The sequence below is a fragment of the Macaca nemestrina genome, chromosome 2 (assembly GCF_043159975.1).
Source record: "Macaca nemestrina isolate mMacNem1 chromosome 2, mMacNem.hap1, whole genome shotgun sequence".
Taxonomy (NCBI): domain Eukaryota; kingdom Metazoa; phylum Chordata; class Mammalia; order Primates; family Cercopithecidae; genus Macaca; species Macaca nemestrina.
In genome coordinates this window covers 32,899,175-32,926,203 of record NC_092126.1, presented here as the reverse complement: position 1 = coordinate 32,926,203, position 27,029 = coordinate 32,899,175, and the positions used below count along the sequence as shown (strand labels likewise).

At 40.5% G+C, this 27,029-nt stretch overlaps 1 protein-coding gene across 2 annotated transcripts in view; it reads right to left on the bottom strand.

Moving 5' to 3' along the window:
* LOC105490397 (collagen alpha-4(VI) chain-like) overlaps positions 1-24,122 on the bottom strand; it is a 105,743-nt gene extending 81,621 nt beyond the window's left edge. Inside the window, exons 1-8 of one of the 2 annotated variants that reach the window (XM_071090893.1) lie at positions 24,049-24,122; positions 18,577-18,665; positions 14,588-15,190; positions 11,805-12,392; positions 10,506-11,111; positions 7,015-7,644; positions 2,032-2,577; positions 917-1,471 (exon numbers count right to left, since the gene is read on the bottom strand). In XM_071090893.1, coding sequence (XP_070946994.1) covers positions 917-1,471; positions 2,032-2,577; positions 7,015-7,644; positions 10,506-11,111; positions 11,805-12,392; positions 14,588-15,190; positions 18,577-18,652 — 3,604 coding nt within the window. In that variant the 5' untranslated portion in view covers positions 18,653-18,665; positions 24,049-24,122. The remainder of the gene's footprint in view (positions 1-916; positions 1,472-2,031; positions 2,578-7,014; positions 7,645-10,505; positions 11,112-11,804; positions 12,393-14,587; positions 15,191-18,576; positions 18,666-24,048) is intronic. The other variant, XM_011755950.2, reaches the window with a different exon arrangement.
* Between the last annotated feature and the right edge of the window lie 2,907 nt (positions 24,123-27,029).

Sequence of the window (27,029 nt, the reverse complement as noted above, 5' to 3'; positions counted from 1 at the left end):
TGCTATATTATACAAAGTTATACCATTCTATCACATCCTGGGCTATCCTGTACTATACCATACCATACATACTGTATTTCACTATACTCTGCTTTATTATGCTTCATTATACTATACTATACTATACTATACTATACTATACTATACTATACTATACTGTACTATACTGTACTATACTACTACTCAAAGTGTGATGAGGACCTGCAAAATCTGCATCACCTGGGAGCTTGTTAGAAATGCAGAATGCTGATCTGCTGAATTCAGGATCTGCATTTTAACAAGATCCCTAGATGATTCAAATGTATGTTTAAGTTTGGGAGGCCTTCAATCATCCACTGAAAGGCAAGTCCTGGGGAAGAAAAGCAGACCCAGACTGTCAAAAGGAACAACCCCTGTCTTTGCGCCTTGCAGCTTTGGATAAAAACTTGAGGAGATGGAATGGGATTAAGGATGACCTTGGCCATATGGACAAAGTAGACAGACCCCTGTACAGAACCTCATAGAGAAGACACCGTATTCTGTTTCACAAGAGAGACTGTCTAACCGACATTATTCTCTGCTTCAATTTCCCTCTTGACATGGCCAAACCTTCAGCACATTGTGTTTACACATTACAGTCTGATTTTGCCTATGCTATAAGGTACAAAAGGAGGAGCTGTGGGGACTTCCTAGAGACAGAGTTCTAATAAGCTTCAGGCCTTCAGAAGCCAAAGTGATGACAACCATGGGAATGATTAAAAGAATCCCCAGGGGAGGGTGAACAACAGCATCAGGAACTCAGGCCCTACAGGGTGATCTCCTGCTCCCCTCCTTGCCTAGTTAGAAGGATCATAGTTTTACTTTATTAAGAGAACCAATAGCATCTCTAACACCTACGATGAGCTTGTGGATCAAATAGCAATTCTCTGTCACTCACCTTGTGGATCACAGACCTTAGAAAGAATTTCCTTCTCCAGGTTCTGCAGGGCCTCAAAATTTACATCATGGTACACTTTGTCCTCGTCATTAGTGATCTCCAAAAGCTGTGATTTTTTGGCTTCTCCCACCCCAATGGCAAAAATAATTATGTTTTTGTCCCTGAGGGCTTTGGCTGGTATGATTACATTATCTTGGGCGACTCCATCGGTGATCACAATCAAATATTGTTGAACACTGGGTCTCCCTCCTTTTGAACTGTCAAAAAAAGGCAGAGTGAAATTCAGAGCTTTCCCAGTGCGGGTGCCATCCCTCATCTGCTGAACATCAAAGATGGCGCTGTAAATGTCCACCTTTGAGGAGTATTGGTTGAGCCTGAATTCTTCCTGGGGGATTGAGCTGAACTGCAAAAGGCCAATTTGAATTCCATCAGTACCAATATTAGATTGGTTCACCATGCTCGCCACAAATCTTTTCATCTTTTCAAAGTCTTCTGGGGAGATGGATTCTGAACCATCTATCAGGAAGATAATGTCAGCTTTACTAGTCTTACAGGCTGGGAAAAAAGGAAACAGAACAGAACATTCATTAGGAATCTGAAACAAAAAAAAAAAAAAAAAAGAATCTGAAGCCAATTAATTACAAGTCCCCAGGGACAGTCTGGAATGGCATATACAAAACATGAAAATATTTTAGAAGGGAGTAGAAGAGGAGTTCAATGAAACAAATATTCTGCAACCCAGCAAAGTTGCTCTGCAATTCAGAGTAGTCTCAAAATAAGACACAACTGTATGATAAATATATAAAACTTGACCATCTTGCTTCATTCTAGGTTGTGGTCACTTTGAGTGTCCAATACTAAGCTGCCAACCAGTGAATCCATGATTAAAGAATGAAGCTGGCTGGGTGTGGTGGCTCACACCTGTAATCCTAGCACTTTGGGAGGCCAAGGCAGGAGGATTGCTTTGAGCCCAGGAGTTCAAGACCAGCCTGGACAACACAGCGAGATCCTGTCTTGGGTAAAAAAAATTCATAAAAGAATGAAGCTTATTTAAATAGATCAGGTACATATTCTTGGAGAGGTGGGAAAGGAGATTGAAGAAGAAAAAGTCTTACCCTCTGAAGAGCAGATGTCCTGTACCACTTCTTTTTGGATGTCCTTCAGTAAATCAAACTCATACACAAAAAATATCTTGTCTTTAGCTATTTCCTTAAGCTCATCAATGTTAGCTTCTCTTACTCCAATAGCATAAATGATAACTCCATTTTCTCTCAATCCCTCTGCAGCCTCAGCCACCGGGTCTGAAGATTTACCATCAGTGATGACTATAAGATATCGAGCAACATTGATTCGGCCAGTGTCTGCAAAAACCTGAGTCATGTTGTTCAAGGCCTCACCGGTTGCGGTGCCACCTCCCCCCTGCTGGATGTTATCAATGGCTACCTTCAGCTCTGCCACACTGGGATACTGGCTGAGGATAAATTGACTTTGAATTTTGTCTGAGTACTGAATGACTCCAAACTGTACTCTGTTGGGTCCGATCTGGAACATTTTTATCACTTCTTTCATGAACGCCTTCATCTCAAGAAAATCTTGTGGATTGATGCTGCCAGACCCATCAATAAGGAAGTAAATATCTGCCTTTTCGACGTGCACACAACCTAGGCAATAAAAAGAAGCAAGAACCCATCATAACAGAATCTGAGACGGTGAAGAACCTGAGCAATTGATCCCAATCTTCCCTCAGTACTCATTGTTCCCTTGGCGGCACCTGTGACTCTGCCTACGGGTACTCTTTGGCCAAGAGCATGATCAGCTGGCACACTAGGAAGACCAGAATGCCTGGGAGTCAGTCTAGAAGCAGCCACCACCCAATAACTCGCAGAGGTTGGTGGATAAAGACCCCAGCTCCCTTGTTCTTTGCATAGAACCACTCTAAGGTAAGTCCTGCATGGTTTCCCTGAGTCTCTAGTTGCCTGTAGCAATAACCTGTAGGTTACTCCTCACCCCGAATTGGTTCTTAAATCTCCACTTTCCTGTCAGCATCCCCTGGGATCACCACACAGATAAATAATTTGCATCCAAATCGTTGTCTCAGAGTCTGTTTCTGATGAACCCCACTTAAGACATGAAGGAACTATAACTTGACATTTCTCAACTGGGGAAGTTAAGGAAATGAAAGTAAAATCAGAGCACATTTGAAGCTATGAATTGTTTAAGATTCCATTATTCTCTACCTCCCATCCAAGTTATACTTTTTAAGGACATGGGCAAAAGTGTGTACATCCTAAAATTTAATTTAATTTAACAATTTGACTTAAGTTAATTTAAAACATTCTCTATTAAACGAGTCTGAATTAGGAAACAACAGATGCTGGCAAGGCTGTGGAGAAATAGGAATGCTTTTACACTGCTGGTGGGAATGTAAATAAGTTCAATAATTATGGAAGAGACTATGGTGATTTCTCAAGGATCTAGAGCCAGAAATACCATTTGACCCAGCAATCCCATTACTGGGCATATACCCAAAGGAATATAAATTATTCTACTATAAAGACACATGCACGCATATGTTTATTGCAGTACTATTGACAATAGCAATGACATGGAACCAACCCAAATGCCCATCAATGATAGACTGGATAAAGAAAATGTGGTACATATACACCATGGAATACTATGCAGCCATAAAAAGGAAAGAGATCATGTCCTTTGTAGGGACATGGATGAGGCTGGAGCCATCATCCTCAGCAAACTAATGCGGGAACAGAAAACCAAGCACCGCATGTTCTCATTCATAAGTGGGAGTTGAACATTGAGAACAGATGGACACTGAGAGGGAAACAGCACACACCAGGGCCTGTTGAGGGGTAGGGGGTTGAGCGGAGGGAACTTACAGGACAGGTCAATAGGTGTAGCAAACCTCCGTGGCACACATACACCTATGTAACAAACCTGCACATTCTGCACATGTATCCCATTTTTTTTTAGAAGAAATTGTTTTTAAAAAGAGTCTGAATTAAATGAGTCACCTTGTGTTAAAGCCCAGTCTCCAGGGCAAGTGGCTCTACATTTAATCCTGTCTCCTTGGTTACTAGCATGCTTGGCCCCCTTGCATCTCAATTTCCTGATCTATCAAATGAGAATATTGACAGCTACTCAATAAGCTTATTGAGAGAAGACAGTAATATCATGTAAACAGAGCAGAGTTCAGTATTAAAGATGTAGAGTTAAGAGTAGCTGGTGTTTTATTTTGTCATCTAGTAGATTCCTTTAAAAAAAAAAATCTTTTCTCCAATCCCTCTCAATAAGGGCAGCCCAGCCTTGAGTTGTTAATCTCTGGATTCCCTTGACCCCAGGAAGGGCCTTTTCATTTTCTTGGCTGAAAGGTAAGTGGTCTGAGGTGAGAATTGGGCTCCCCTGCTCAGGTCTTCATGTGGGAGGACCTGGGTCCATGCAATATGTGGGGCATACTTTAAAAACCCTTGTTGTTTATATGAATGAAATTCAAACGTAATTGAGTGTCCTATATTTTATCTGGTAGTGCTATCCTAGAGGGGCATGCATTGGAAAGAGGTAAATAGAAGCTATGATGATTTTACCAGAATTTTGTCTTGGATGATCACAATAATCATAATATCTACCATTTGTTGGTCATTTGTCATGTGTCAGATACTCTGCTAAGCACTTTATGTGTATGATTGATGTGAATGCTCGGCAACCTCCAGACTGTAAGAAATACTCTCTTTCTCTTTTCCCCCCATCTGCTAAGACTGACAAGAATGCAGGCAATATTTAGGGCCCTCAGCTCCTCTTGACGATCAAAGGGCCCTGGACTATAGTGAAGCCCCCTTGGGCTGCTCCTGTAGGGGCTGGCTGCAGAGATGCCCTTTCCTGCATAGTGGTCCTTTTCTCTGATGCTGGGCAGCCATCTTTGTGTCACCAGTGGATGCTGGGACCCTGCAAAGTTTGGGTTTTTGCCTTATTTTTCCACAATTTCCTCTTACTCTCCAGAATTCAGCAAACACTTACCATGGGGTAAATGACTCCTTTCTCTACCCCCTCTAAGCTACACTCCTTTCCAATGCATGCCCCTCTAGGATAGCACTACCAGATAAACAATCCTTCTAGACTCTGGGCTACTTTTTCTGATTGCGAGTTTCTTTTTAGCTTCTCTGCAGTATCAAAAAAAAAAAAACAACATAAAAAAACAACAACAACAAAAAAACAACTCTCAGCTCTTCATAAACTGCTAGTGCTCCTCTTCTGTCCTTCTCATGTACAGAGTATAGGCAGGTAGGCACACGGAAATGAAACTCACATTCAAAAATTTTGTTTCTCATTCCCAGAACGGAGAAAGGAACTAAAAATATAGGTCAAAGAGAAAGATAGAAATTTGCTTAGATGTTTCAAATTTCTAGACCTCAGCACAAGTAATCAAGAAATTACCAGATCACTCAGTGTTTGTTTAACAAGAAAAAAAGCTCAGTGATTTTCCCTTGAAGGCATGATTATAGCCTTGAATTTTTACCTCGATTATGTACATTTCAACGATTCTAATTTAAATCTATGATTCTAATTTGAATCTAAGAAATACTAGCATGGGTAAATAAAAATAGATAAGAAGACAGACAGACACAAAGATTTTCATAACGGCCAGTAAGTGCCAAATCTAGGACTTAAAATTTGGGCATTTATATGCCAAAGTACATACGCTTAACCACTATGTTTTTTCTGCTGTGTGTGTTTTTTTGTTTAACTGCATATGTAGTAGGAACTCTCCTGAGCAACCTCCACTTTAGTGACTCACCAGATAAACCAATGTTCTCCCTTTCCTTTGTAAAGCATGAGTGATGCTCCCATAAAACACTGAGTGCCTGAAGTTCTGCTTCACCCAGTGAAAGAACAAGCTTACCAAGATGACTGGGTTTGTCCCCAGCTTGTTTATGGTAGTCTTGTTGTTATAATTACATAATTAATCAAATATCGTGCAAATGAACAGGATTTGAGTGTGAGTAAAAGAGGTTTATTGCATCTATGAAAACCAGTTTAACTGCTTAGAAAAAGACTCAATAAAAGAAAGTTGTTTTTAAAAAAATTGCCAGTGTACTAGACAGCATTACAAAAGATGGCATTTTAAGTTTATAAAAATCAATAGATATTTCTGTTTCTGTTTTGAATTATTTCAAAAGTCTTTCTCCTTTAAAAGAAACTGAAACTGGAAATTATTGATAACATAATATTGGATAGTTTAAAAAGAAAATACATGAAATCCAATCAGGAGGGTTCATACTCAAAGAAGCCTTGGCCCTATACCAAAAGATTGGCAAATTAGCATTCATTTATATGTATTAAGTTAATTTTTTAAATTTCAAGTATGTGAGAAACAATAGTTTCTGAGAAGAAAATAAAAAAGAAAATAACATTTTAAAAATTCAAGTATGTTTGTATCCTTTTTAAAGTAGTTGCCTGTTTCAATGACTTAAGATTTGATCAGTCCACACTCGGTTTCTTAGGGCTTCTACTGTAAATATACACAGCTCTTCATCAAACTGTTAAAGCAGAAGGGGGCCAGGCATAGTGGCTCACACCTGTAATCCCAGAGTTTTGGGAGGCCAAGATGAAGGATCACTTGAGGTCAGAAATTCGAGACCAGCCTGGGCAACATAATGAGACCCTGTCTCTGCAAAAAAATTATAAAATTAGCTGGGCATGGGGGTGCATGCCTGTAGTCTCAGCTACATAGGAGGGTGAGGCTGGAGGATCACTTAACTGGAGGAGTTCAAGGTTACAGTGAGCTATGATCGTGCCACTGCACTCCAGTCTGAGTGACAGTGTCAGATCAAAATTTACGTATTTTTTAAAAGGGAGGAAGGATAAGATAGGAGGTGCTAGAAATGTTGCCTTTTTACTTCGTTTTCTCCTGCATTGTTTGGCATCAAGATAAACCAAGTTTCCGTTTCTGGTTTTTTAATGAGTTGACTTCAAAATCTTTTCTTTGTTGGAGGATAGAGGAGATGGGTACATGGAGCAACTAAAAAAAAACTTAAGAAAAGTTTTTTATTTAAAAATACCAAATTTGGAAAAGACCATCCTACCTTCTTGTAGGGGATAGCTCATCCCTCTAAAGGAAACTTTACTGTCCACCATCTCAGAGCAGAGCTGGTTTATAAGCTTGCTTCGTACTACAGAGAGCTGCAAAAAGGATTCCAGGGGGACTGAATACTTCCAATGAGGATATGATGCTATCTTCTCCAGGTCCTTACTCTCTGAGACATTCTGGGTGCCCACTGCATAGATGGTGATGCCTGCCCTTCGGAGGTGAGAAGCGGGTCTAGATACACTGTCTTGGGAGAAGCCTTCCATGATGACCACAGCTATCTGCTGCACACCGTGGTTGGACCGGCTGCCCTTCTCCTGAATGAAAACCTTGTTTCTCAGGAAATCTAATGCAGCACCAGTCTTCGTCCTTCCTCTTCTTTCCCGGTAGGTTAATTTGTCCAAATGCTCCAAGATTTTGGCTGGATTCTGAAATGTATCCAGTGAAAATTCAAGTCGTGGTTCCTCACTGTAGAAGACCAAGCCAAATCTCACAGTATCAGGATGAAGGCTTAAAGAACTGACAATGGTCTTTAGGAAATCGACAACTTGTTGGAAATTGGGTTGCCTAACCCTGCTAAATTCCTCAATGAGGAATACTAAGTCAGCCCGGATAGCAGTTGTGCATGCTGCAAACAAGCAAAATCAGAAAGAAGGGCTTTAGCATAAGAACAGAATAATAAAGACAACATTAATATATAAAATCTGTATTATGATATATTTTATATGTTACGTAGTATATTTATTATTATAACTATAATAATATATATCATATGAACTTATATTTCTACATTTTAGAATTCAATAGAAGCCTTTATTTGGCATGACGATCAAAGAACATCACAGGGTTCATACCTATTTCAGAAATTCTCACATGGAAGAGTATTCACATCACTTGCAAAATATTTAAAGATATGAATATCGACAGTAAAGTGCTTCAAGATTGCTTTTCAATTTATCTAAGTCCATCACAAGAATCTGAGTTTTGACTAATTTTTCTTCATTTTTCTAGTTTCAAGAGACCCTGGGTCAAATTCTCAGTTATAGGCCTGAAACCTCCTAAAAGATGAAAATTAACTGTGGCTGTTAATTTCTAAAGGTTTCTCTGATCAATGTCATGTCATTTTAACAGAGGCAGCCTGAAATGTTGCAAGTTTCTATGAAAAATCTTTATCCAAATATTAGGCTAGCTGGCTGTTTCATTTTGCTACAGAAGAACCTTCCCTTCCACTTACCTCATATGAAGGAATAAAACATAAACTTGCTGCCAAGAAGAATGCAAACACCACTCTCTCTATTTGAAACAGTGCCTATTGCAGGGAAACCCACTGTGTCCACATAGTGTCAAGGTCCATATCTGCTTTGATCTGTGAAAAAGGAAATCTCCCTAGCAGAGAGCCAAAATCATTCATGCAGAAGCTTGAAACCACTGTGTAAACGACTGAATATTGTAAAACAAGGTTTAGGGGCAATAGAATAACCTTTTAACTTTCTCTTTTGTCTCTTGGTGTCCTGAAATGTCCACTGTGGTCCTTTTTCATAAAGAATCAAAATTCAATCCTAGATTTTAAAGGAGGATGTTGTCCACAATTTTAGCAAGTCTAAAACACAGACTCTAGAAACTCCAGACATCTTTGACATCTCCCTTCCTTCACCTTCTTATACCAAGGGCTGTTATTCTCCTTTCAAATTGTCTTCAGGATTCCTTCCTTTTCCTCATTATCAGAGCCACCCTTGGGCTGGGCCCAGACATCCTTTCCACGTGGCCAGATGACAGCTCAGCCTTAAAGTCCTTCTGAGTCTGAGGTGCCATTTGGAACCCAGCCTGCCTGCTGAAGGTTTCCTGAAAGACTGCTTTGGTCATGTCATATTTCTTGTTTAAAAGTAATTTCCAATTACTTCTAGTGTCTTTGGGATCCTGTAGTCAGGGTCTATCATACCTAATCCAATCTCATTTCACTAATTCTATACTCTTCCACTGATCCAAATTGGCTCCATTTTTAAACTTTCTTCCACATTCATCCAGACCATTCCCATTTCCACACCCTTACCAGGACGTAGACCCCTTACATGGTTCTTCCCCTTGCCCAGAGTACCCTCCTTCCTTCTCCTGTGTATTAAAATAACACCTGTTACTGAGGGACCAGCACAATTCCTTCCAGCTCACATCTTCTAGTATGCCCTCCTTTTGTACTATCTATCTCTACTTAATGTAGTACCTCCATAAGGTGTTTCTTAGTTCCTTATTACCACTGTTTGGATTTTCCTCTTCTTGTCGTATATGTGTTTGCCTTTTTTCTGCCCATAAATTTCCAAGGACCCCAAGCTCTAGATGTTGATAGGTCTGGGCAGAGTTCAGAGAAAGGAAAAATTGGCCACTTCTTGTTGTAGGGCTCAAAGGATGCTTCATCAAGAGGGTAACTTAAGAACTGAAGGGTAAATTTTGGCTGTGGGCATCACAGGCTGATATTATAGTGTATTCAAGAGCAGAGACAGAGGTGGGAAAGCATGATATACATACAGCAAATGATGAGTAGCTCAGCTTGGTTGGTGAATAGAATGTGTACAAAGACTTAGCAGGAGATAAGGCTCAGTGGTTCTCAGCCAAGAGTGGTACCTATCTACAAGGGACATTTTGGAAATGTATGGGGATGTTTTGGATTACCATAATGATTCAGGGATGATGCTGGCAGAAACTAGGGATATTAAACCTCTGACAATGCACAGGACAATTCTACACTATGAATTGTCCTAACCAAAACGCCATCAGTATCTCCCTTGAGTGTCTTGGATGCCAACATAAGGAAGTACTTTATCTAATCTATGGGGAGAAGCCTGAGTGCTCCTTCTCCTGGAAAAGGTATATGGTAATTTAGATTCTTACTCAGAAATATTATCCCCTTACTCCTTATTCCATGGGAAGACACACTTTTCTACTCTACTCATTTCAACATAGCCATATGACTTGCTTGAGTCGATGAAATGTTAGCAGATGATGGAGCAGAGGTTTGAGAAATGCTTATGCCATTGGTTTTCTCTCTGGTACCTCTGCAATTACCAGGAGAAGAATACGCCCAGACTAGCCTGCTGATCCCAGGAATAAGATAAGAGATATGTGGAGCAGAGCCAAACCTAGATCAACCAACACCCAGACAAATCCCAAATCTGTGAAGAGGCCCAGACAATATCAGCAAAGCCATTTGTTTGGGCCCAGCCAATATCAGCTGTTCCTCAACCATCTGTGAGAATAAATGATTCTTCTCAGTTACTGACTTTTCACCCGGTTTGTTATGCAGCATCATTGTGACCATAGTTAACTAAAACAAAATTGTGTCTGAGCCATCCCATGCTTCCTACTCTTTCCTGTCTGCTAGTGCCAGTGCCCCACTACCGAGGAATCCAGAATACCCACCTTCTCTGCTCTTTCCCCAGACTTTCCTCTTACACTGAGATCTCCCAGTGACTCACATATCCTCAGACCAAACCTTACCTCCTACAGCCTCCTCGTTGGCTGTAATCCTGTGCTGCTGCTGTCCAGTGCCTTGGATCACCACGTTCATATCTTCTACTATGTGTCTGACTTCATCTTCTCTCTGCATATCATAGACAAGGTCTGGAGACCCCATTCCTTCCAGTTCTCTCCTGTCAAAGTCCTGCACACCCACAGACATAACTTTCACGCCTTTCTCTCTTAGTCTCTGTGCAGCATCCTGGACTTCATCCTTAGATTTGCCTGAGTTAATGACCACTGCATACTGGGGAATGCCCTGGAGATACCGGCTTCCTGCTTCCTCCTGGAAGAATGTCTGAAGAAGGTATTGCAGTGCCTTGCCTGTCCTCCTGGAGCCACCCAGGGGCACAAAACGCTCATGAATGTGAGCTATCATCTCTTTCTGGTTCTTGTAGGTATTGAGCAAAAACTCAGTGTGACCTTGATCACCATACTGAGCCAGCCCAATTTGGTACTTGTCCCTGCCAACCTCCAGCATGCCAACCACTCTGGAGAGGAAATTCTGCATCCTCTGGAAACTGGCCCGTGATGTGTCCTGTGATGTGTCAGCAAGAAAGACCACATCTGCATAGGCTTTGATGAATTCTGGAAGTAAAGGGAAAGGGAGACCAGGGGGCCAGAAAAAGACAAAAGGAGAAAGTGAATCAAATCAAACTTTCACGAAAATTGAATACAAGGATGGTTTTGTGTGCCCAATGTGAGAGGTAGAGGTACTACAACTCTCTGTATATTGTACTTCCCTTCCTCTATGTGGGGCTCTATCACAAGGCTTTTACTCTCGTATAGCCTGCTGCCTTATTGTCTGTTTTATTACACTAACGTACCTTTCAATTACTCTTGTTCAAACAACAGAGGAGGCAAGGGAAGTTAACTGAGGACACACTTTATGCTAGAACTTTTTATACACTTTATCTGATTAAATCCTCGTAAACCATTCTTCTAGACTAGTATTATTTTCTTCGTGCAGATAGGAAAATTGAAGTGAAAAAGTGAAGCCACCTGTCCTTGCTCACATAACTAGAAAGTGGAAAAGACAGGATTAAAAAACAGGTCTTCCAACTTTCAAAACCCATGCTGTTTCCTTTGAACAACATGGCAAGATGTTCCTTTCTACCCACAAGAACTCCATCCAACCTTCCATGCCTTCTCCTACGAAGTCTCCCCAGGTTCTCCAGTGATGCCGGGCACTCCTTGCCCTCCCATACACCCAGCATATTCTGGGTTATATTGTAGTGAGCTGGCATGGTTGGAATCTTTGGTTCTAACACAGCTTCTTACCTTTTATCTTACCCTCCACTGCTGAGCACAGAGTCTGAAGAATACTTCCTGAAAAATCCTGCAGGATATTGAAGTTTTCGGTGTTGAAGAGAAACTTCTCAAATGGTTCACTGGCTATTTTTTGCAACTCTTGGACATCCTGGACATTGACCCCTACCACATACACAACAACTCCATCTTCTTTCAACCGGTCAGCCACCTCCTGTACCTCATCGTTTGACTCCCCATCTGTCACCAGGATAACTATCTGAGGAACTCTGTCCTTGGCCCGACTGCCAGACTCCTCAGTCAAATAGTTGGTCCTGATAAACTCCAGGGCGCTCCCTGTGTTTGTGCCTCCTGTGCGGTATGGCAGATTCTGGATCTGCTCCAAGACCGTGCTCTTCAGAGGGTGCTGGTTCAGCTGGAAGGCTGGGTAGATGTTGTCATTATACTGGGCAAGTCCCACTCGGACATGGTCACTGCTGATGTCAAGCCCCAAGACAACGGAGTAAAGGAAGTTCTTGACTTTCTGGAAGTTTTGGGGTCCGATGCTAGTTGAACTGTCTACTAGAAACACAATGTCTGCAAGGGCTGCTTCTCTGCAAGCTACAAGAGAGATGGCAGAAGGGATTAGATTACTGGATCTTCACTCAAAATGCTTTGAACCATTGAACCAATGGTTCAAACTGCTTGGAACCAATGCAGAAAAGAATAATGACAGACAGCCTATACTCAGTGGTCCTCAGACGCTACCCTCACCCCAAATGACAGTGTGCTCAGAGCAATAACATTAACATCCCCCCATACCTTTCCTTCTCTCTGCTCCATCACCTTCTGAGATTTCAGACCTGCTCTACTGATACTTCCAACCTTGAAATCCACTTAGACAATCCCTTAAATTTTATTAAGAAGAAAAGCACTCTGTAAATTAAGCAACATGCTAAGAAAGGGAATGCATTCTTTCCAGTCAGAAAAAGCCATCAGCCTCCTATCTTTTGACAAAGAAACCTCGTATCTAGGAGTGTGCTGGCACCAGCAGGTCAGAAAGCTAGAATATATCCTATGTTCCTTGACACATCTTATTGCAGCTCTATCATTTAATAGCTCTGTGACCTATTTATCACTCACCTCTTTTGGACTTAATTTTCTTCTCTGCAGCACTGAAATATTTACACCAACCCTCATACTCTCCCAAGGTTGTTTTGAGGATAAAAATAAGATAATCTACTATAGCAGACAATGTCATGCTCTGCTCAGTCCTTTTGGATTTCTTTTTTACCATTCTATGCACTGCTCTTTGGAAAACTACCCTCCAGCTAATGAAGCTACTTTTCTCACAATATTTAAAAGCCCAGATCCTTGCTTGACCCAGATTCAGGGTCAAGACAACTTTGAGACATAATGTACACCAAGTTCCCCTGCAGGATCAGGCTAAAACCCTTTACAGAATTTTTGCCTGAAATCATACCCTTCCTTACTTTTCTCTACTGCTCTGTCCTGAATACCCCACATCCTTACTGACCATTGCCCCGGGAGCTCTTCCTTAGCAAATCATGTGTACGCAAATTCTTGTTTCAAGCTCTGCTCCCCAGGAATACAACCAAACAGCCCTGCTCTAGTGGAATGGGTCTGCTCTAAAAGATCTGGGATCAAGTCCCTAGTTCTGCAATCCACTTGAGGTACCTTTGGCCTCAGTTTTTCTCATCTAAAAATGCGAACAATAATACTAATTACGCTATGTATCTAACAAACTTGAGATGATCAGTCAGATGAGCAATGTAAATAAGCTTTGAAAACTATGCAGCGCCAGACAAATAGTAGCTATTATTACTCTGAATATAAAACCTCTTTGTAAACCTCGAAGTGCCGTACAAAAGGAAGATATATAATATACCACACACCTGCTGCATCAATGGGTCAAAAGTTTTAGCGCTTCTTCCAATTAACATACCCTATACAGAAATACCAAAATAATGAATAAAACATGAAGAGTCTGTCCTCTTGTGGGTTTTGATGGAACCCACAAGCATTCTTCTCTTTCTCTACTCAAAGTTGTATGCTTTATTATGGAGTTTAGTAATTAATTTGTAAAGAATTTTCACCATTTTATGCCCTATTACCAATAGAAGCACAAGGTTGATGACAGGTATATCATCATCACAGGTTATGACAGGTAATAACAGGAAATGCTTACGAGTCCCTCTGGTTGGCCAGGTATAGTGCCAAGCACTTTACTTGCACAATTTTGTTTAATGCTTTTAACAACTCTCTGAGGCAGGTACTATCATCCTAGGGAGAAAATTTAGATTCAGAGAAGTAAAGTAACTTGTCTAAGATGACCCTTTCTCTACTTTGTAAGATTTGAACACAGATCTTTATTTTCCCTAAATTAATCATCCTAACCAGTATATTAAACCAACAGACTTGCAGTTAAATTAGCAAACATCCTAGGGGAACTACTGCCCCTCTCCCTTCTCGTCCTTCATCCAGGCAACATGTGTAAGTTAACCTCGGAATAATAATGTCATTCTAGAAACAAATGAATCTTCATTCAAAAAAGGAATTATACTACATCAGTATATAGAACCAGCGTAAGGCCCACAGGATTTATAAAAAGAGTTGATGAGGCTTTGGTCAGTGATTGAAAAGGAGCATAGGGTTGACTTCATGAAATTTTAATTTTAAAAGTAAGACATGCACACATATGAAAAATAAAAAGATGGGCAGAGGGATGAATAAGAGATCAAGCTTTGAGTTTCATGACTTCCAGATCAGAAATAAAAAAGAAAGAGCCTTTGTACCTGGAGAGACGTGGTCAACACGTGGAGCTGCCTTTGCCAACATATCACAGAGCTCCTGACGCAGCTTCTGGGCGAGATTGCTCAGACCAGAGAAGTAAGGAACAAAGGAGGTAAAATTCTCCTGAGGACTACTGGCAATTTCCCTGAGTTCTGCCCAAACTGCATCTCTGACGCCAATAGCATAAAGCAGGATGCCTGCCCGCCTCAATGCCTCCGCAGGTCCATGGACATGGTCCTCAACTGGCCCACTGCTGATCACCATGGCAATCTGAGGTACCCCTTGGCTTGCCCGGCTCCCTGATGCTTCCTGGAAGTGGTGGTCTAGAATAAACTTCAGGGCCAGGCCCATCTTCTTGCCCCCAGGCTTAAATTTAAACTGCCGAATGTGTCTCAACACATCAGCTTTGCGGTGGTAGGTGGAAAGCAAGAACTCTGAATGGGGCACATCGCTATACTGGGCCAGACCCACACGGATGGTCGTGCTGCTGACATTGAAACTGTTTACCAGAATGTACAAGAAGTTCCGCACACTGCGTGCATGTTGGGGGTTGATGTTGGCGTCCACCAGAAACACAACATCTCCCAGAGAGGCCTCCCTGCAGACTGGGAAAGAGAATCACTTTCAGATAAAACATCACAAATAACAGTTACTGGATGGAATTCCATCGCTCCAGACTCCGTGCCTTTACTCCCCACAGATCTGCCTGCACAGCATGCAGCCTAGACACATCATCATCTTCCCTTGTCTTCCTATGGCTACCATCTTCCCCTGCTCACCTGTCACTCTCTGTTCCATTCTGATAGACATTTGGCCCTTCAGTTAGATCACCCATCCTGCTTTCCATTCATCTCTTGACCTAAACAAAAGAACCCAATTTTCTACCAGTAGTGGATGCTATTGGTACCCACCTAGATCGCCTTTACTCGTTGGCACACCTATCCCCCAGCTGCTTCAAGTGCTACCTGTGACTTTCTCCAGATTCCTAACCTTGGCTGAAGGGAGTGACTTCAATTGGAGACATCTGAGAAGTTACACCACTACCACCACCCTGGGTGGCCAATGTCTAATCGACATGGAGATACAAATGCCTGGCCCACTTGCCTTCAGTGAAACAACCCTGCAGTGTTATTTAGACTCCATCACCACCTCTCATGACTCAGGCCAAGGTTTAACTTTACCTATCCTCTTCATCCCCTACTCTAACCCACTTCTCATACTCCTTTACAGACTTTTTTCCCTAATGAGTACTTTCTCAAAATAATGTGTTCAAATCCCTGTTCCAAACTCTGCTTCCAGGGAACCTGACCTAAGACATCAACTTTCCAGCTTTGACTTCTGTACTCCCTGGCCACCCACCAGCCCCTTTTAGTTTGATCTTTGGCATTCCTGTAGGTATGGTTCACATTTGTCTTTTGGTTCCCTGAACTCAAGCTGCACTATGCAGCTACTTCTCCCCAACCCCAGCTACAAGCCTGGAAACCACCATCTCAACAGTGGCCAGGTCCACTGGTACCCCACCTGGGCCCATCCTGGCCTCCAGCATGGAAGAGATCAGACACTAAGTGGCTACAGGACTGGAGCAAATCTCTAATCCTCTGTATCTCAAATAGTGTCTCTCTAGACTAAAGAGTTGACCAGATGCCCTGCTGTCTTCCAACTCAAACTTTGCTTTTCTATGATAAGAAGTACGATGTGGATTAAGTACAGTGCATGTGTAGATAAAAAGAAGAGGTGATTATGATCGATCTATTTGTCAACAATCACTATGATTTCTCCCCAGTCCTACACCTCCCGCTTTGATTATATATGATGGTGGGAGGAGAACGTAAATTAGTAATGAGAATAAAAACAAAAGCAGAAACCAGCTAAAAATGACATTAGTTCAAAGTAGCTGAAAAGCCAAAAAAAAAAAAAAATGATTTTCCCACATTGGTTAAAAATGTCTTGCACTTGGTTTTGTGCCAGGAGGGCTAAAATACTGAGCTAGGCTGGCCCTGCACTGTCCCTGCAGCCTCATCTCTCTGCCCTCCCCACCCGGCCTCACACTGCACTGTCCCTGCAGCCTCATCTCTCTGCCCTCCCTACCTGGCCTGGCCCTGCACTGTCTTTGCAGCCTCATCTCTCTCTGCCCTCCCCACCTTGCTATCAGTTCCAGGCTCCCTAGTCCAGTGTCTCCAATTTTCCATGTTCCCACTTGCCACTGCACTTTAATATGCTCCCTTTCCTCCAAGTTTCTCTCTCTCTCTCTTATTTATTTCTTTATTTATTTTTGGTAAATTCTCATAGGATCGTGTTCTTTTATCTTTGTTTGTAATGTGATGTTCATGATTGTGCTTATTTAATTAATGGCAATTTCCCCAACTAGACTGTGAGCTCCATGAGAACAGATAACCATGTATTTTGCTTGTTTGTTCACCACATGAGCATCTAGCATAGATACCCAAAAATATTGAGGAAGGAAAGAATAGAGGAAAAGAGAGAAAGGAAAGATACAGCACTTATAAGGGTGGAAATCTTGAACATTAATGAAAAAAAATAATGGAATTAAGATTTTAGTGCTAGAAATAATTATGTGAGACTGTATCTGCTAGACATGTGGCAACTGAGCACTTGAAATGTAGCTAGTATAACGGAAACTGAACTTCATATTTTACTGAATTTTGATTTATTTTAATTTAGAGAGTCACATGCAGCTAGTGGCCACTGTATTAGACCACACAAGTATAAAATAAGGAATCCAATTCAGCTATCTCACAGAGAAGGAAAATGAGACCTGGAAAGGCAAAGTAACTCATGTATATCCATTCAAAGAGCCAGAATTAAGACCCAGGTCTCCTCATATCTAGTCCACACCCTGAACTGCCATGAAGATTAAATTAGAAATCCATACTACAGAAAGGTAAAGACCAAGTGAGGGTCTAGGCAGAGAGGGTCTGGGGAGGTTGGTATAATCCAGGGACACTTAATCCACTTGTCACTTCTGGAGTCCTGTGTCCCACCTCTCAGAAGTTGCATAATGTTGGCCATAAAGCCAAGTGGAACCTGATCATGGGAAAGGCAGACAATAAATGAACTTCAGGTCCTTTAAGCTTTATTTCCCTTCAACCCTCCAAAGTGCAGTCTTACTGGGAGGAGAGAATTCAATGACTGTTCCAGGGATGGCTGACTGGCTTGTCCCCTTAACATCTCTTTCAGGGGTGATCAAATGCAAACCACGAAGTGTTCCCCTGATCTTTCAAATCAGAGGAAACCACACAGCTGTAGAATATTTTCCAGGCAAGTAAGTTTCAGTTACATCATATGCAACTTGAGAGATGTACTATACTTTCATAGATTGTCACTTTCTTAACCCCTCCACTAGTTCTTTGTAGTTTTAGAAGGTGTTTGAAACATGAAAAGACTGTCACAGCTTCTGTTCACAAGTGAAGGGAGCCAGAGCCAAAAGGAAAACTGAGAGAGCTTCATGGGTTTTTTTTTTTCCCCAACAAATAACAGCCTGTGTAATTATATTTGAATATTTAAACCTCAATATTGTCTCACTGGGACTTCAGGCTACTCAAACAATCTTCTCCTGATGAGACTTTCATCTTGAAAAGTACCAACAATCTATTAAAATAACTGCAAAAAGTTGTAGCTGTGTCACTAGCACTCAGTAAAGCTATCCATCTTGTGATGATAATTACTCCTCAGAATAGCTCTGCCAAAGAGAAAAGACAGAATGCAGAACAGGCTCCTGTTTACAAAAGCGTTTGAGAACCTGGTAATACGTTTCAGAATATGGAACTTTTTAATATCTATTTTTTTGTCATTTGGGGTTAAGTACTGAAAAAACAAGTGCCCACCATTGACTATAAGCTTTCAGATTCTCACTAAATTCTCCTTCAAGGAATCAGTTTCCTCTTATTAATTACAAAGCTTCTGTAATATTTCCTTTTAAGATGGTCACTACCACTAGATCGTTTTCAGCTTAAAGAAACCCAGGTATTACCAATACTCTGTGACTTGATGAAGCAAAAACCAGTTTCAAGGAGGATGATCCCCCAAAATATCTTCCAAGTCTCCATTCTAGATGTGGACCTAGGGAAAAGAAGAAACCTTGTAATTAAAAAATGTGCCTTCATGCGCTTAAAATGTGTCCATCACATTGACTAAAAATTATACCTCATGAAGTTGATTTTTTTTAAAGCATAAGGATGTCTTTCCCCACATCAACATAAGCTTTATCAAAATAAAGAGGGAAATGTTCCCACATTGTTTCAATTGTGCAAGGAAAATGGTCTTGCTGATCCAACTCAGGAAGAATTTTGTAAACACCCAGAGTATACACCTCAGCCTTCACTATTTAAAGTTGTTCAGATGTGGCTATAAAAGGAGAAAGCATACAGGACATGGCATAGAACTTCCATTTCACACACTGCATTCATTTGGTGGGTCGTAAACATTTCTGAATGATTTCATTTGTATATTTATGCAGGAGTGGAATGACCTGGTAAACAGTTGTGGCATGCTAAAATATTCAGGTATCTCAGGAGCACATCTGCCTGCTCAAATAAGCCTGGTCTGAAAATAACTCATACATTCTCAAAAAAAAAAAAAAAAAAAAAAAAAAAAAAAAAAGCAGAACATCAGACCTCCCTCCCCAAAGCTTAAATCCATTTCCAAAGGGGTCCATGGAAATTGTCTATTCTCAATTCCATTTCTACTTTTTTTACTCTAAGAAAGTCCATCTGTTTGAAAATAAGAACATAATAATTCCATTGAATGAGAGGTTCCAAGTGGAACAGGAAATACCTCATCTTTATAATCTTGGTCAGCCAACCTCACAGCTGTCTTCTGCAGAATGTATGTGGTTAAAAAGCAAGGACTCTTGGAGATAGACTGCCTGTGTTTGACTCTTTGATCCATTACTTAATAGTGGATCTCAGCCAAATTGCTTCACTTTTCTGTGCCTTGGTTTCCCCATTGGTAAAATAGGGGCAATAATAGCACCTACCTTATAGTGTTATCAGGATTGAGTTCATTATTGTAAAACACTTTACCCATTCCTGACACACAGAAAGCACTCTTTAGGTGTTTGTTAAATAAAGTAAACCTTCTTGGAGCCCCAATATTTTATAAAAGTTCAAAAGAATTCCTCCATGTCTTTGCTATTGTGAATAGTTAAGGCACATTCTTAAACAAACCAAAGAGTTTAAGCAAGAATCTCTAGCATGTCTAAATCACTTCCTAGTCTTGGGTTCTTTAAATAGAACATTGTTTGGCAGTGATCATCACAACACCCAGGAATAGCAGACACCCAAAAGCTGCGTTTCTCTTTCCAGAAAGTGTTAAGCGCAACCACCCCAACTCCCTAAAAACACATCACTACTGTTCATGCTCAACTTACTCCTTAAGAGGGATTCAAAAATCTGAGATAACCACATTTATTTTATTCACTTTATTATTTACACTAAGAGAAAATACTGGGAGAAGTCTTGACTTTAAAGGAAGACCACAGGCCTTGATTCTGGTTTGGGCTTCGCTATTTTCTCTGCAGACCTGAGCACGCTGTTTCTCCTTTCAGGTTTTATGTGATGAATCTAGAGGGCTTAGCACTGATTTGAGTCAACTACTATACTGAGCACTATATTACAAACATGTCCCTGGGAATTGGTCCAGTGTTTTTCCAGAAAATAGATGTGCTATAATTAGATTTCTCTGTTCCTCAGTTTCTACATAACCTCCCACTAGTGCCTCCTCCCGGAGGTGTATAAGTAATTAAAGGAAAGATACTTTAAGACTTTAGATATCCGATCCTTCAATAAACTTTTACCCAAGGGTAAAAAGAAAAAAAAATGCATGAAATCTTAAAGAATAGATTGCCCTAGAGAATTAAGAACTGTATGAGGGTAAAGAGCTTGAGAGTCTGAAGGTGTGAAAAATGATCCAAAATAAATTAATGGATCATCGTCATGATCATCATCATCATTGCAACAAAATATTACACTTCCAATTTTGAAACACTTGGATTAATAAAGTTACTGGAAAAATAAAACCTTTAAGTAAAGGTTTTATTATATAAAACCTAAATATAGGTATTATGTCTACATTTTCATTTTCCATTATGTCCCAATTATTACTATTCATGCAATTAGTCATAAAAGATAAGTATTTTTAGCTAATTGCAAATAAAGCTCTAGAGCTGTTTATGAAACTAGTGGGAAACTCAAAATGATAAACATTTATAAATAGTTGTAAACATTTTACAGCTGTGCATGTCTGTGTTATATCAATGAAGAGTTAAGTGTCTATGTATTAAGGATTTAATATCTACATGATATGTACTATTTCATTAAGATGTTTATATCTTAAGCTGCGGAAGAGATTTTGCATTTGAACACATGGGACTCCTTATGGAGGCAAGAAATAAAGTCATTAAATTAAATTGAATTAGATAGGGATAGCATAGAATACTGATTCTTTCTGGAAATAACTTTAATAGTTTTGCAATAGAAAGGATTTCTCTCAAAAATATATTGCTCAAGTAGTTAACTAAAACAGTCTATTTTTTAAGGTTCATTTATTCAGTTTAAAAATTACTTCACAACTGCCATAGTAACAATTGACTCAGGAAGAATCATCAGAGATTGCTAAAACCATTGGGTAAAAGTTTATTACATAACAGAATATGAATATATTTTCAAAGTATCTTCTGAAAAACTACCTAGAAATTACAAAGGGCAAAAAGTACCATTACAATGGAGAAACCTGATGGACATGACTTAACCAAGTGATCAATTACATCAATAATAACAGGATAAACCAACATCATCTACCTCCTGATGTTATGCATGAGAAAACTTAACACCACTTATATAGTATTTCTCCTTAAAATCCATGACCTAAATCTGATAATGAGAAAACAATCACATAAACCAAAACTTGAAGACAGTCTAAAAAAAAACCAGCCTGTGCATCTCAAAAATATTAATGTCATGAAAGACAAAGCAAAGGAATTGATTCAGATTATAGGAGTCCAAAGAGACATGACATATAAAGGCAATTCATAATCCTGATTTGGGGGAAAAATGCTATAAAGGCCATTGAATGAGACAGTAGACAAAATGTTAATATAGGCAGAATATTATATAATAATATTGTATCAAGGTCATGGTGAAACCCAGTTTCTACAAAAAAAACCAAAAAATATTAGCTGGGTATGATGGTGCATGCCTGTAGTCCCAGGCATGAGGTGAGAGAACAGCTTGAGCCCAGGAGGCTGAGGTTGCAGTAGTCGCACCACTGCACTCCAGCCTGAGCAACAGAGTGAGGCCCTATCTCAAAAAAATACATATATATACTGTATCAATGTTAAATTTAATAAATTTGATTACCGTGTTGTAGTCATGTAAGAGAATGTCCTTCTTATTTAAAAATACACAGTGATGCGTTGTGGAGCAAAGGGCCATACTATCAGCAACTTACTCTCAAATGCTCAGCAAAATTATAATGATTCATAGAGAGAGGAATAAAGCATTGCAATACATTTGCAACTTTTTACTGAATGTTTATTGTTTGCCAGACAAAACTTCAGGCACTAGAAACAACAGACTAAAAGAAACCATTATTTTCCTCAGAGAACTAGTGGAAAGAGAGATGGATAAATTGCAATATTGTGGGATAAGCAAATAATATAGAAAGCTATACAAAGTGCTGAGGAATATGGTGGGTGAGCACCTGTGTTCACCTGGGTGAAGAGTTTACAGAGCAGATGATGCCAGAGTGAAGACTTGAAGGATGAGTAGAAATTTGCAAGTGAGAATGTGAAGAAAGGGAGTTCCAGGAAGAAGAACAGTAGGTACATGCAAGGACACTGGAGAGGTACTAGACACTCCAAATACAGCCCGCCCACAGATTCAGGAGCTCAGGTTTAGGAGTGCTGGGGATGTGGTTAGGCCTTCATTAGAGCTCATGACCTACGCTGTCCAAGCTCTTAAGGCTTGATAAGTCTCATGGAGATCTTTGGTTTTCTGAAATGACTGAACTTAAAAGATGGGACAGAAGAGGGGACCTGAGCAGAATTCCTCAGTCTTCACAAATAAACCTTCTTAACTTCATTTAATTAAATTAGCAATGCTTTATATATCAGTCTCCTTCAAGGTTTTTGTTCTTCCTCTGTGGAATGCTCAACTATAAAATATGAAGATTCCATCTCTAACATCCTATGCCAGTGACTCTTAAACTTCAGTATTGCATCAGAGTAACCCAGAGGAGCTGTTAAAACCCAATTTGTAGGACCCTACCTCCAGAGTTTCTGATTTAGTGAGTGTAGTGTCAACCCTTAGAATCTGCCTGCTGAGCTGGTCTGAGGAACCATATTTCGAAAACCATTCTTTAGACCAGGCATGGTGGCTCATGACTATTAATCCTAGCACTTTGGGAGACCAAGGCAGGAGGAGTGCCTGAGCCCAGGAACTGGAAACCAGCCTGGGCAAAATAAGACTCTGTCTCTACAAAAAATAATAATAATAAATAAAAAATAGCCTGGTGTGGTAGTGTGTGCCTGTTGTCCCAGCTTCTCAGGAGGCAAAGGTGGGAGAACTGATTGAGTCCAGAAGTCGAGGCTGCAATTAGCCATGATCATGCCACTGCACTCCAGCCTGGATGACAGAGAGGGAAGGGAAGAGGAAGGGAGAGAAAAAGAAAGAGAGAGAGAGAGAGAGAGAGAGAAGGGAAGGAAGGAAGGAAGGAAGGAAGGAGGAAAAGAAAGAAGAGAAAAGGATATTTGACAATCAAATGTAAACAGAATGGTAGTCAAATTATATGAATCTTGGTAAACTAAACAGAGGAAATCCACTTTTAACTTAGAATTGCCCCCATAGCCTCTGTGACTACTCTGAGAAGGAGAGTCATTTTTTATCTGAGTTTTATATCTCTACTATGCCTGTTTAGTCATTAAATCTTTAATGTTTTCTTCTTCCTTTGGCCTTACCGTTGTAAACTAATCTCCAATTTTAAAGTCTCCCAAGGTTTTGTATCAGTGAAATAACTCAAAACATGCATGAGTCCCCATAACGTAAGTCGAGTTCCCCTTTCCATACAGATGGTAAACGCTGGATGCATTTCCAAGTATTTCATGTCTTCCTGATCAATAAGTGTTCAAAGAGTTGCAAACCCCCTTTATCATAGTTTTCATTTTAGGTATTACTCTTTCTCTTCTATCTAACATATATTCTTTCTTGTTGGGGGAGGTGTGGTTTCTCTGTATCTTTATCCTTAACTCAATTTCTCTCTATCTCTTTGCTATTAATGATGTCTCTCTCAGACTCTCTTTCTCATCTGTCTGTTTATACTTCTGTATGGCTTTGTCTCTTTCAGCATATGAATGAAAGATAATAAATGCATTTGCAAAAATAAATAGAAATAAACTAAAAAACACCCACCCATAAAACTATTTCTGGGAAAAGGAAATTCCTCTTACCTGTCAAAATCTTTCAGGCTGGTCCTTTCAAGTTCTCTTTCTTGTCTTCATTCCTTACACCCACCCATAAAACTATTCCTGGGAAAAGGAAATTCCTCTTACCTGTCAAAATCTTTCAGGCTGGTCCTTTCAATTTCTCTTTCTTGTCTTCATTCCTTAAGAAGCTATTTTCCCTAGAGCACAGGAAGGCTGAAGGGCACAATGACACTTCAGCTTTTCCAGTGTTTAATACTCTCCCGGGACCATGGAAGGAGAGCAAGGGGAGGAGTAAGGGCTGTGTTTATGGCAACTGACACATTGCTCGCACTCATACATGCTTTATTGCCATTAAAAAAAAATGGTCATTCACTCTGTAAACACTGGTCTTGAAAATGAATGCAAAAACATAAGAGACAACATTGCCCAAAAGAGTAATAATAAAGTAATATAAATGAAATTACCTTTATTCTATTTTAATTAAAATTCCCAATAATTCATCATACTTATTCCTATTTCAATGTTTTAGTTTTCATCTAAAGTCTCTAGACTATAAGTTCCCTGAAAGCAGGAACTGGGTGTCATTCATCTTTGTGTCATTCATATTCCCTAGGTATCCCATAGTAAACAGTCTTGCACATATTGAGTCTCAACACACCATATATAATGGATGAATGGATTGATGGATGAATGCATTGATGGATGGAAGAACGAATGAAGAAATAACTTAATGAATTAAACAATGACAAACGTTCCCTGCCTTGATAAGCTTTACCTAGGCAGAGAACCTCAAATGTCTGCATAAATATTGGGTACTCTAACCTAGCTCAAGTCAATCAGATTAGAGTTGAGAGTATATATTTATATGCATGAGTTAGGGTAAGAGTTAAGCTGCTATAACAAGAAACCTAACAATAATATGGCTTAAAGGACAAAGAAGACTGTTTCTTTCTCACATGATTTAGTCAAAAGTGGGTATTCCAGGTCAGCAGAAGGCTTTCTCTCCATATTCATTCAGAGACCCAGGGTAATGCAGACATGCCATATTCAACACATGGCATCTGAGGTTCCTCAAGTCTCACCAGAGTAGCCAGTGGGAACGGTGAAACAGCTAAACCCAGAGACTTCCTCCTAAACAAGGAAGGCAGAAGTGGCTCACATCACTCCCACTACCATTCCATTAGTCAGAGCTTGGTCACCTAACCATGCCCAGCTGCAAGGAGGGCTTGTGATATGGTTTCCAGCTGGGCAGCCTATGTTCAGTTCAACTCTATTACCACAGAAGAAGGGGAGAGAGGATGGATTAGGAGTGAGGGGGTCAGCTACCATCACCATCACATTTTGTATACATGTTTATCACCACTATCTCAAAATCTAAGGACGGATACTTGGAATGCAGTGGTGTTTAGTTTCTGGTATAAGCATTCGAGGAAATGGGGTCAAATGAAGTTTCCTGAAATAAACTGTCGCTGAAAGATAGTCTGTCATGAACAGAGTTTAAATTTATGCTTCTCTGGGTATTTCCAGGATTGTTAAATTTATACAGAAAACCTAGAGAGTCTTCTACTCAGAGAATAACTTTCCAAATGATAGACTAGTTCATTCTTCATCAATGTACCCTTAATTTACCTATAATGTAAAGATAACAGGGGCAAAATTTTGTTCTGCTTGGAAATAGGGTTGCTTAGCATATAGCCAAGAAGCAGTGTGTTCTCCAAATGTTCTGATTTCCTCAAAGAAATGTTATCATACATAAAATTATTCAGCAAAAACAGTTAAGCTCAGATATTTAATGCCATGCACTCATTCTTCTGCCCCTTTCTTCTCTTCTCTGACTCTTTCACCCAATAACATTCCCTTCCTCAAGTCTCCCTTTTATTCTTCCAGGGCCATCTGGAGTATCTTGGATACCAAGATGACCTTGGGTTCAAGGTCCTGAACTCTAAGACTGATCCTGGTTAATTGGTAAGGTCCTTATTTCTTCTATTACGTCGGGACTTTCACCACTTTTGTCTACTGTGTCTCCTCTCTTTGTCCCTCAAGACATCTTTCTACTCTTCCTGGTGTACTGTTCTCTCACAGGGGAGAAGCTAGCTGGTCCAGTTTAGGTATCCCCCAAAGCCGATCCTGAGACAAGAACTTGCGTGTAGGTGATTTATTTGGAAAGTGATCCAAGGAAGCAAAAGAGGAATAGGTAAAGTAAGACCTGAAGAAAGAAAAGCCAAAAAAGTGTGCTTTCATGAGTGTATTACCTCTGTAAACAACTGGGATTCAATACCATTGGGAACTTCGGAGAAACTCTGTAGAAGGACCCTCAGAACCGTCCCCATGAGAGACAGTTGACATCCCTCAGTGGTTGAGGGTTGCCTTTGGGGCCGAGGAAGGGGGTAAACCCCAGCACATTCCAGCCGCCCAGGAAGGAGGCTAAGCAGGCTCCCTTCTCCATGGGAAAACCCCTCAGGCTGAGAGGCTGAAGCCTGGACACTCGCCGTGGGAGGCAGAGCGCATGCTCAGGAGCTGCCCTCAGGAGGTGAGCTCAGAGACACACTGTAGGGACCTGGACCAACAGAACCCGCCGCACTTGCCAACTTCCTCAAAACGATGTCTCCACACCCCAAGACCTCACTCAGCCCCTGACTATTTTCACCAGGAGTGGGACCAAATTCCTCAGATTGGAGTCCACAATTCCATCCTCTTTGTTCTCGCAAACATTTAAATCAAAACCCACTACTGCCCTCATCAGGGTTTACTGGGTTTGTTTCCCTCTTTGAGGTTTCCCTTACTAGATTATGAGCTGCTCAAAGGTAGAAAAGATATCTTCTTTATAATCATGGGCACATAGTAGGATCTCAACAAGTATTCGCAGGGTGAATCCGTGAGCAAATAACTTCAATCATATGTTTAAACTCAAAAATGACCTTCTTGCCCGGGCATGGTGGCTCATGCCTGTAATCGCAGCACTTTGGGAGGCCGAGGCGGGTGGATTAATTGAGGTCAGGAGTTCA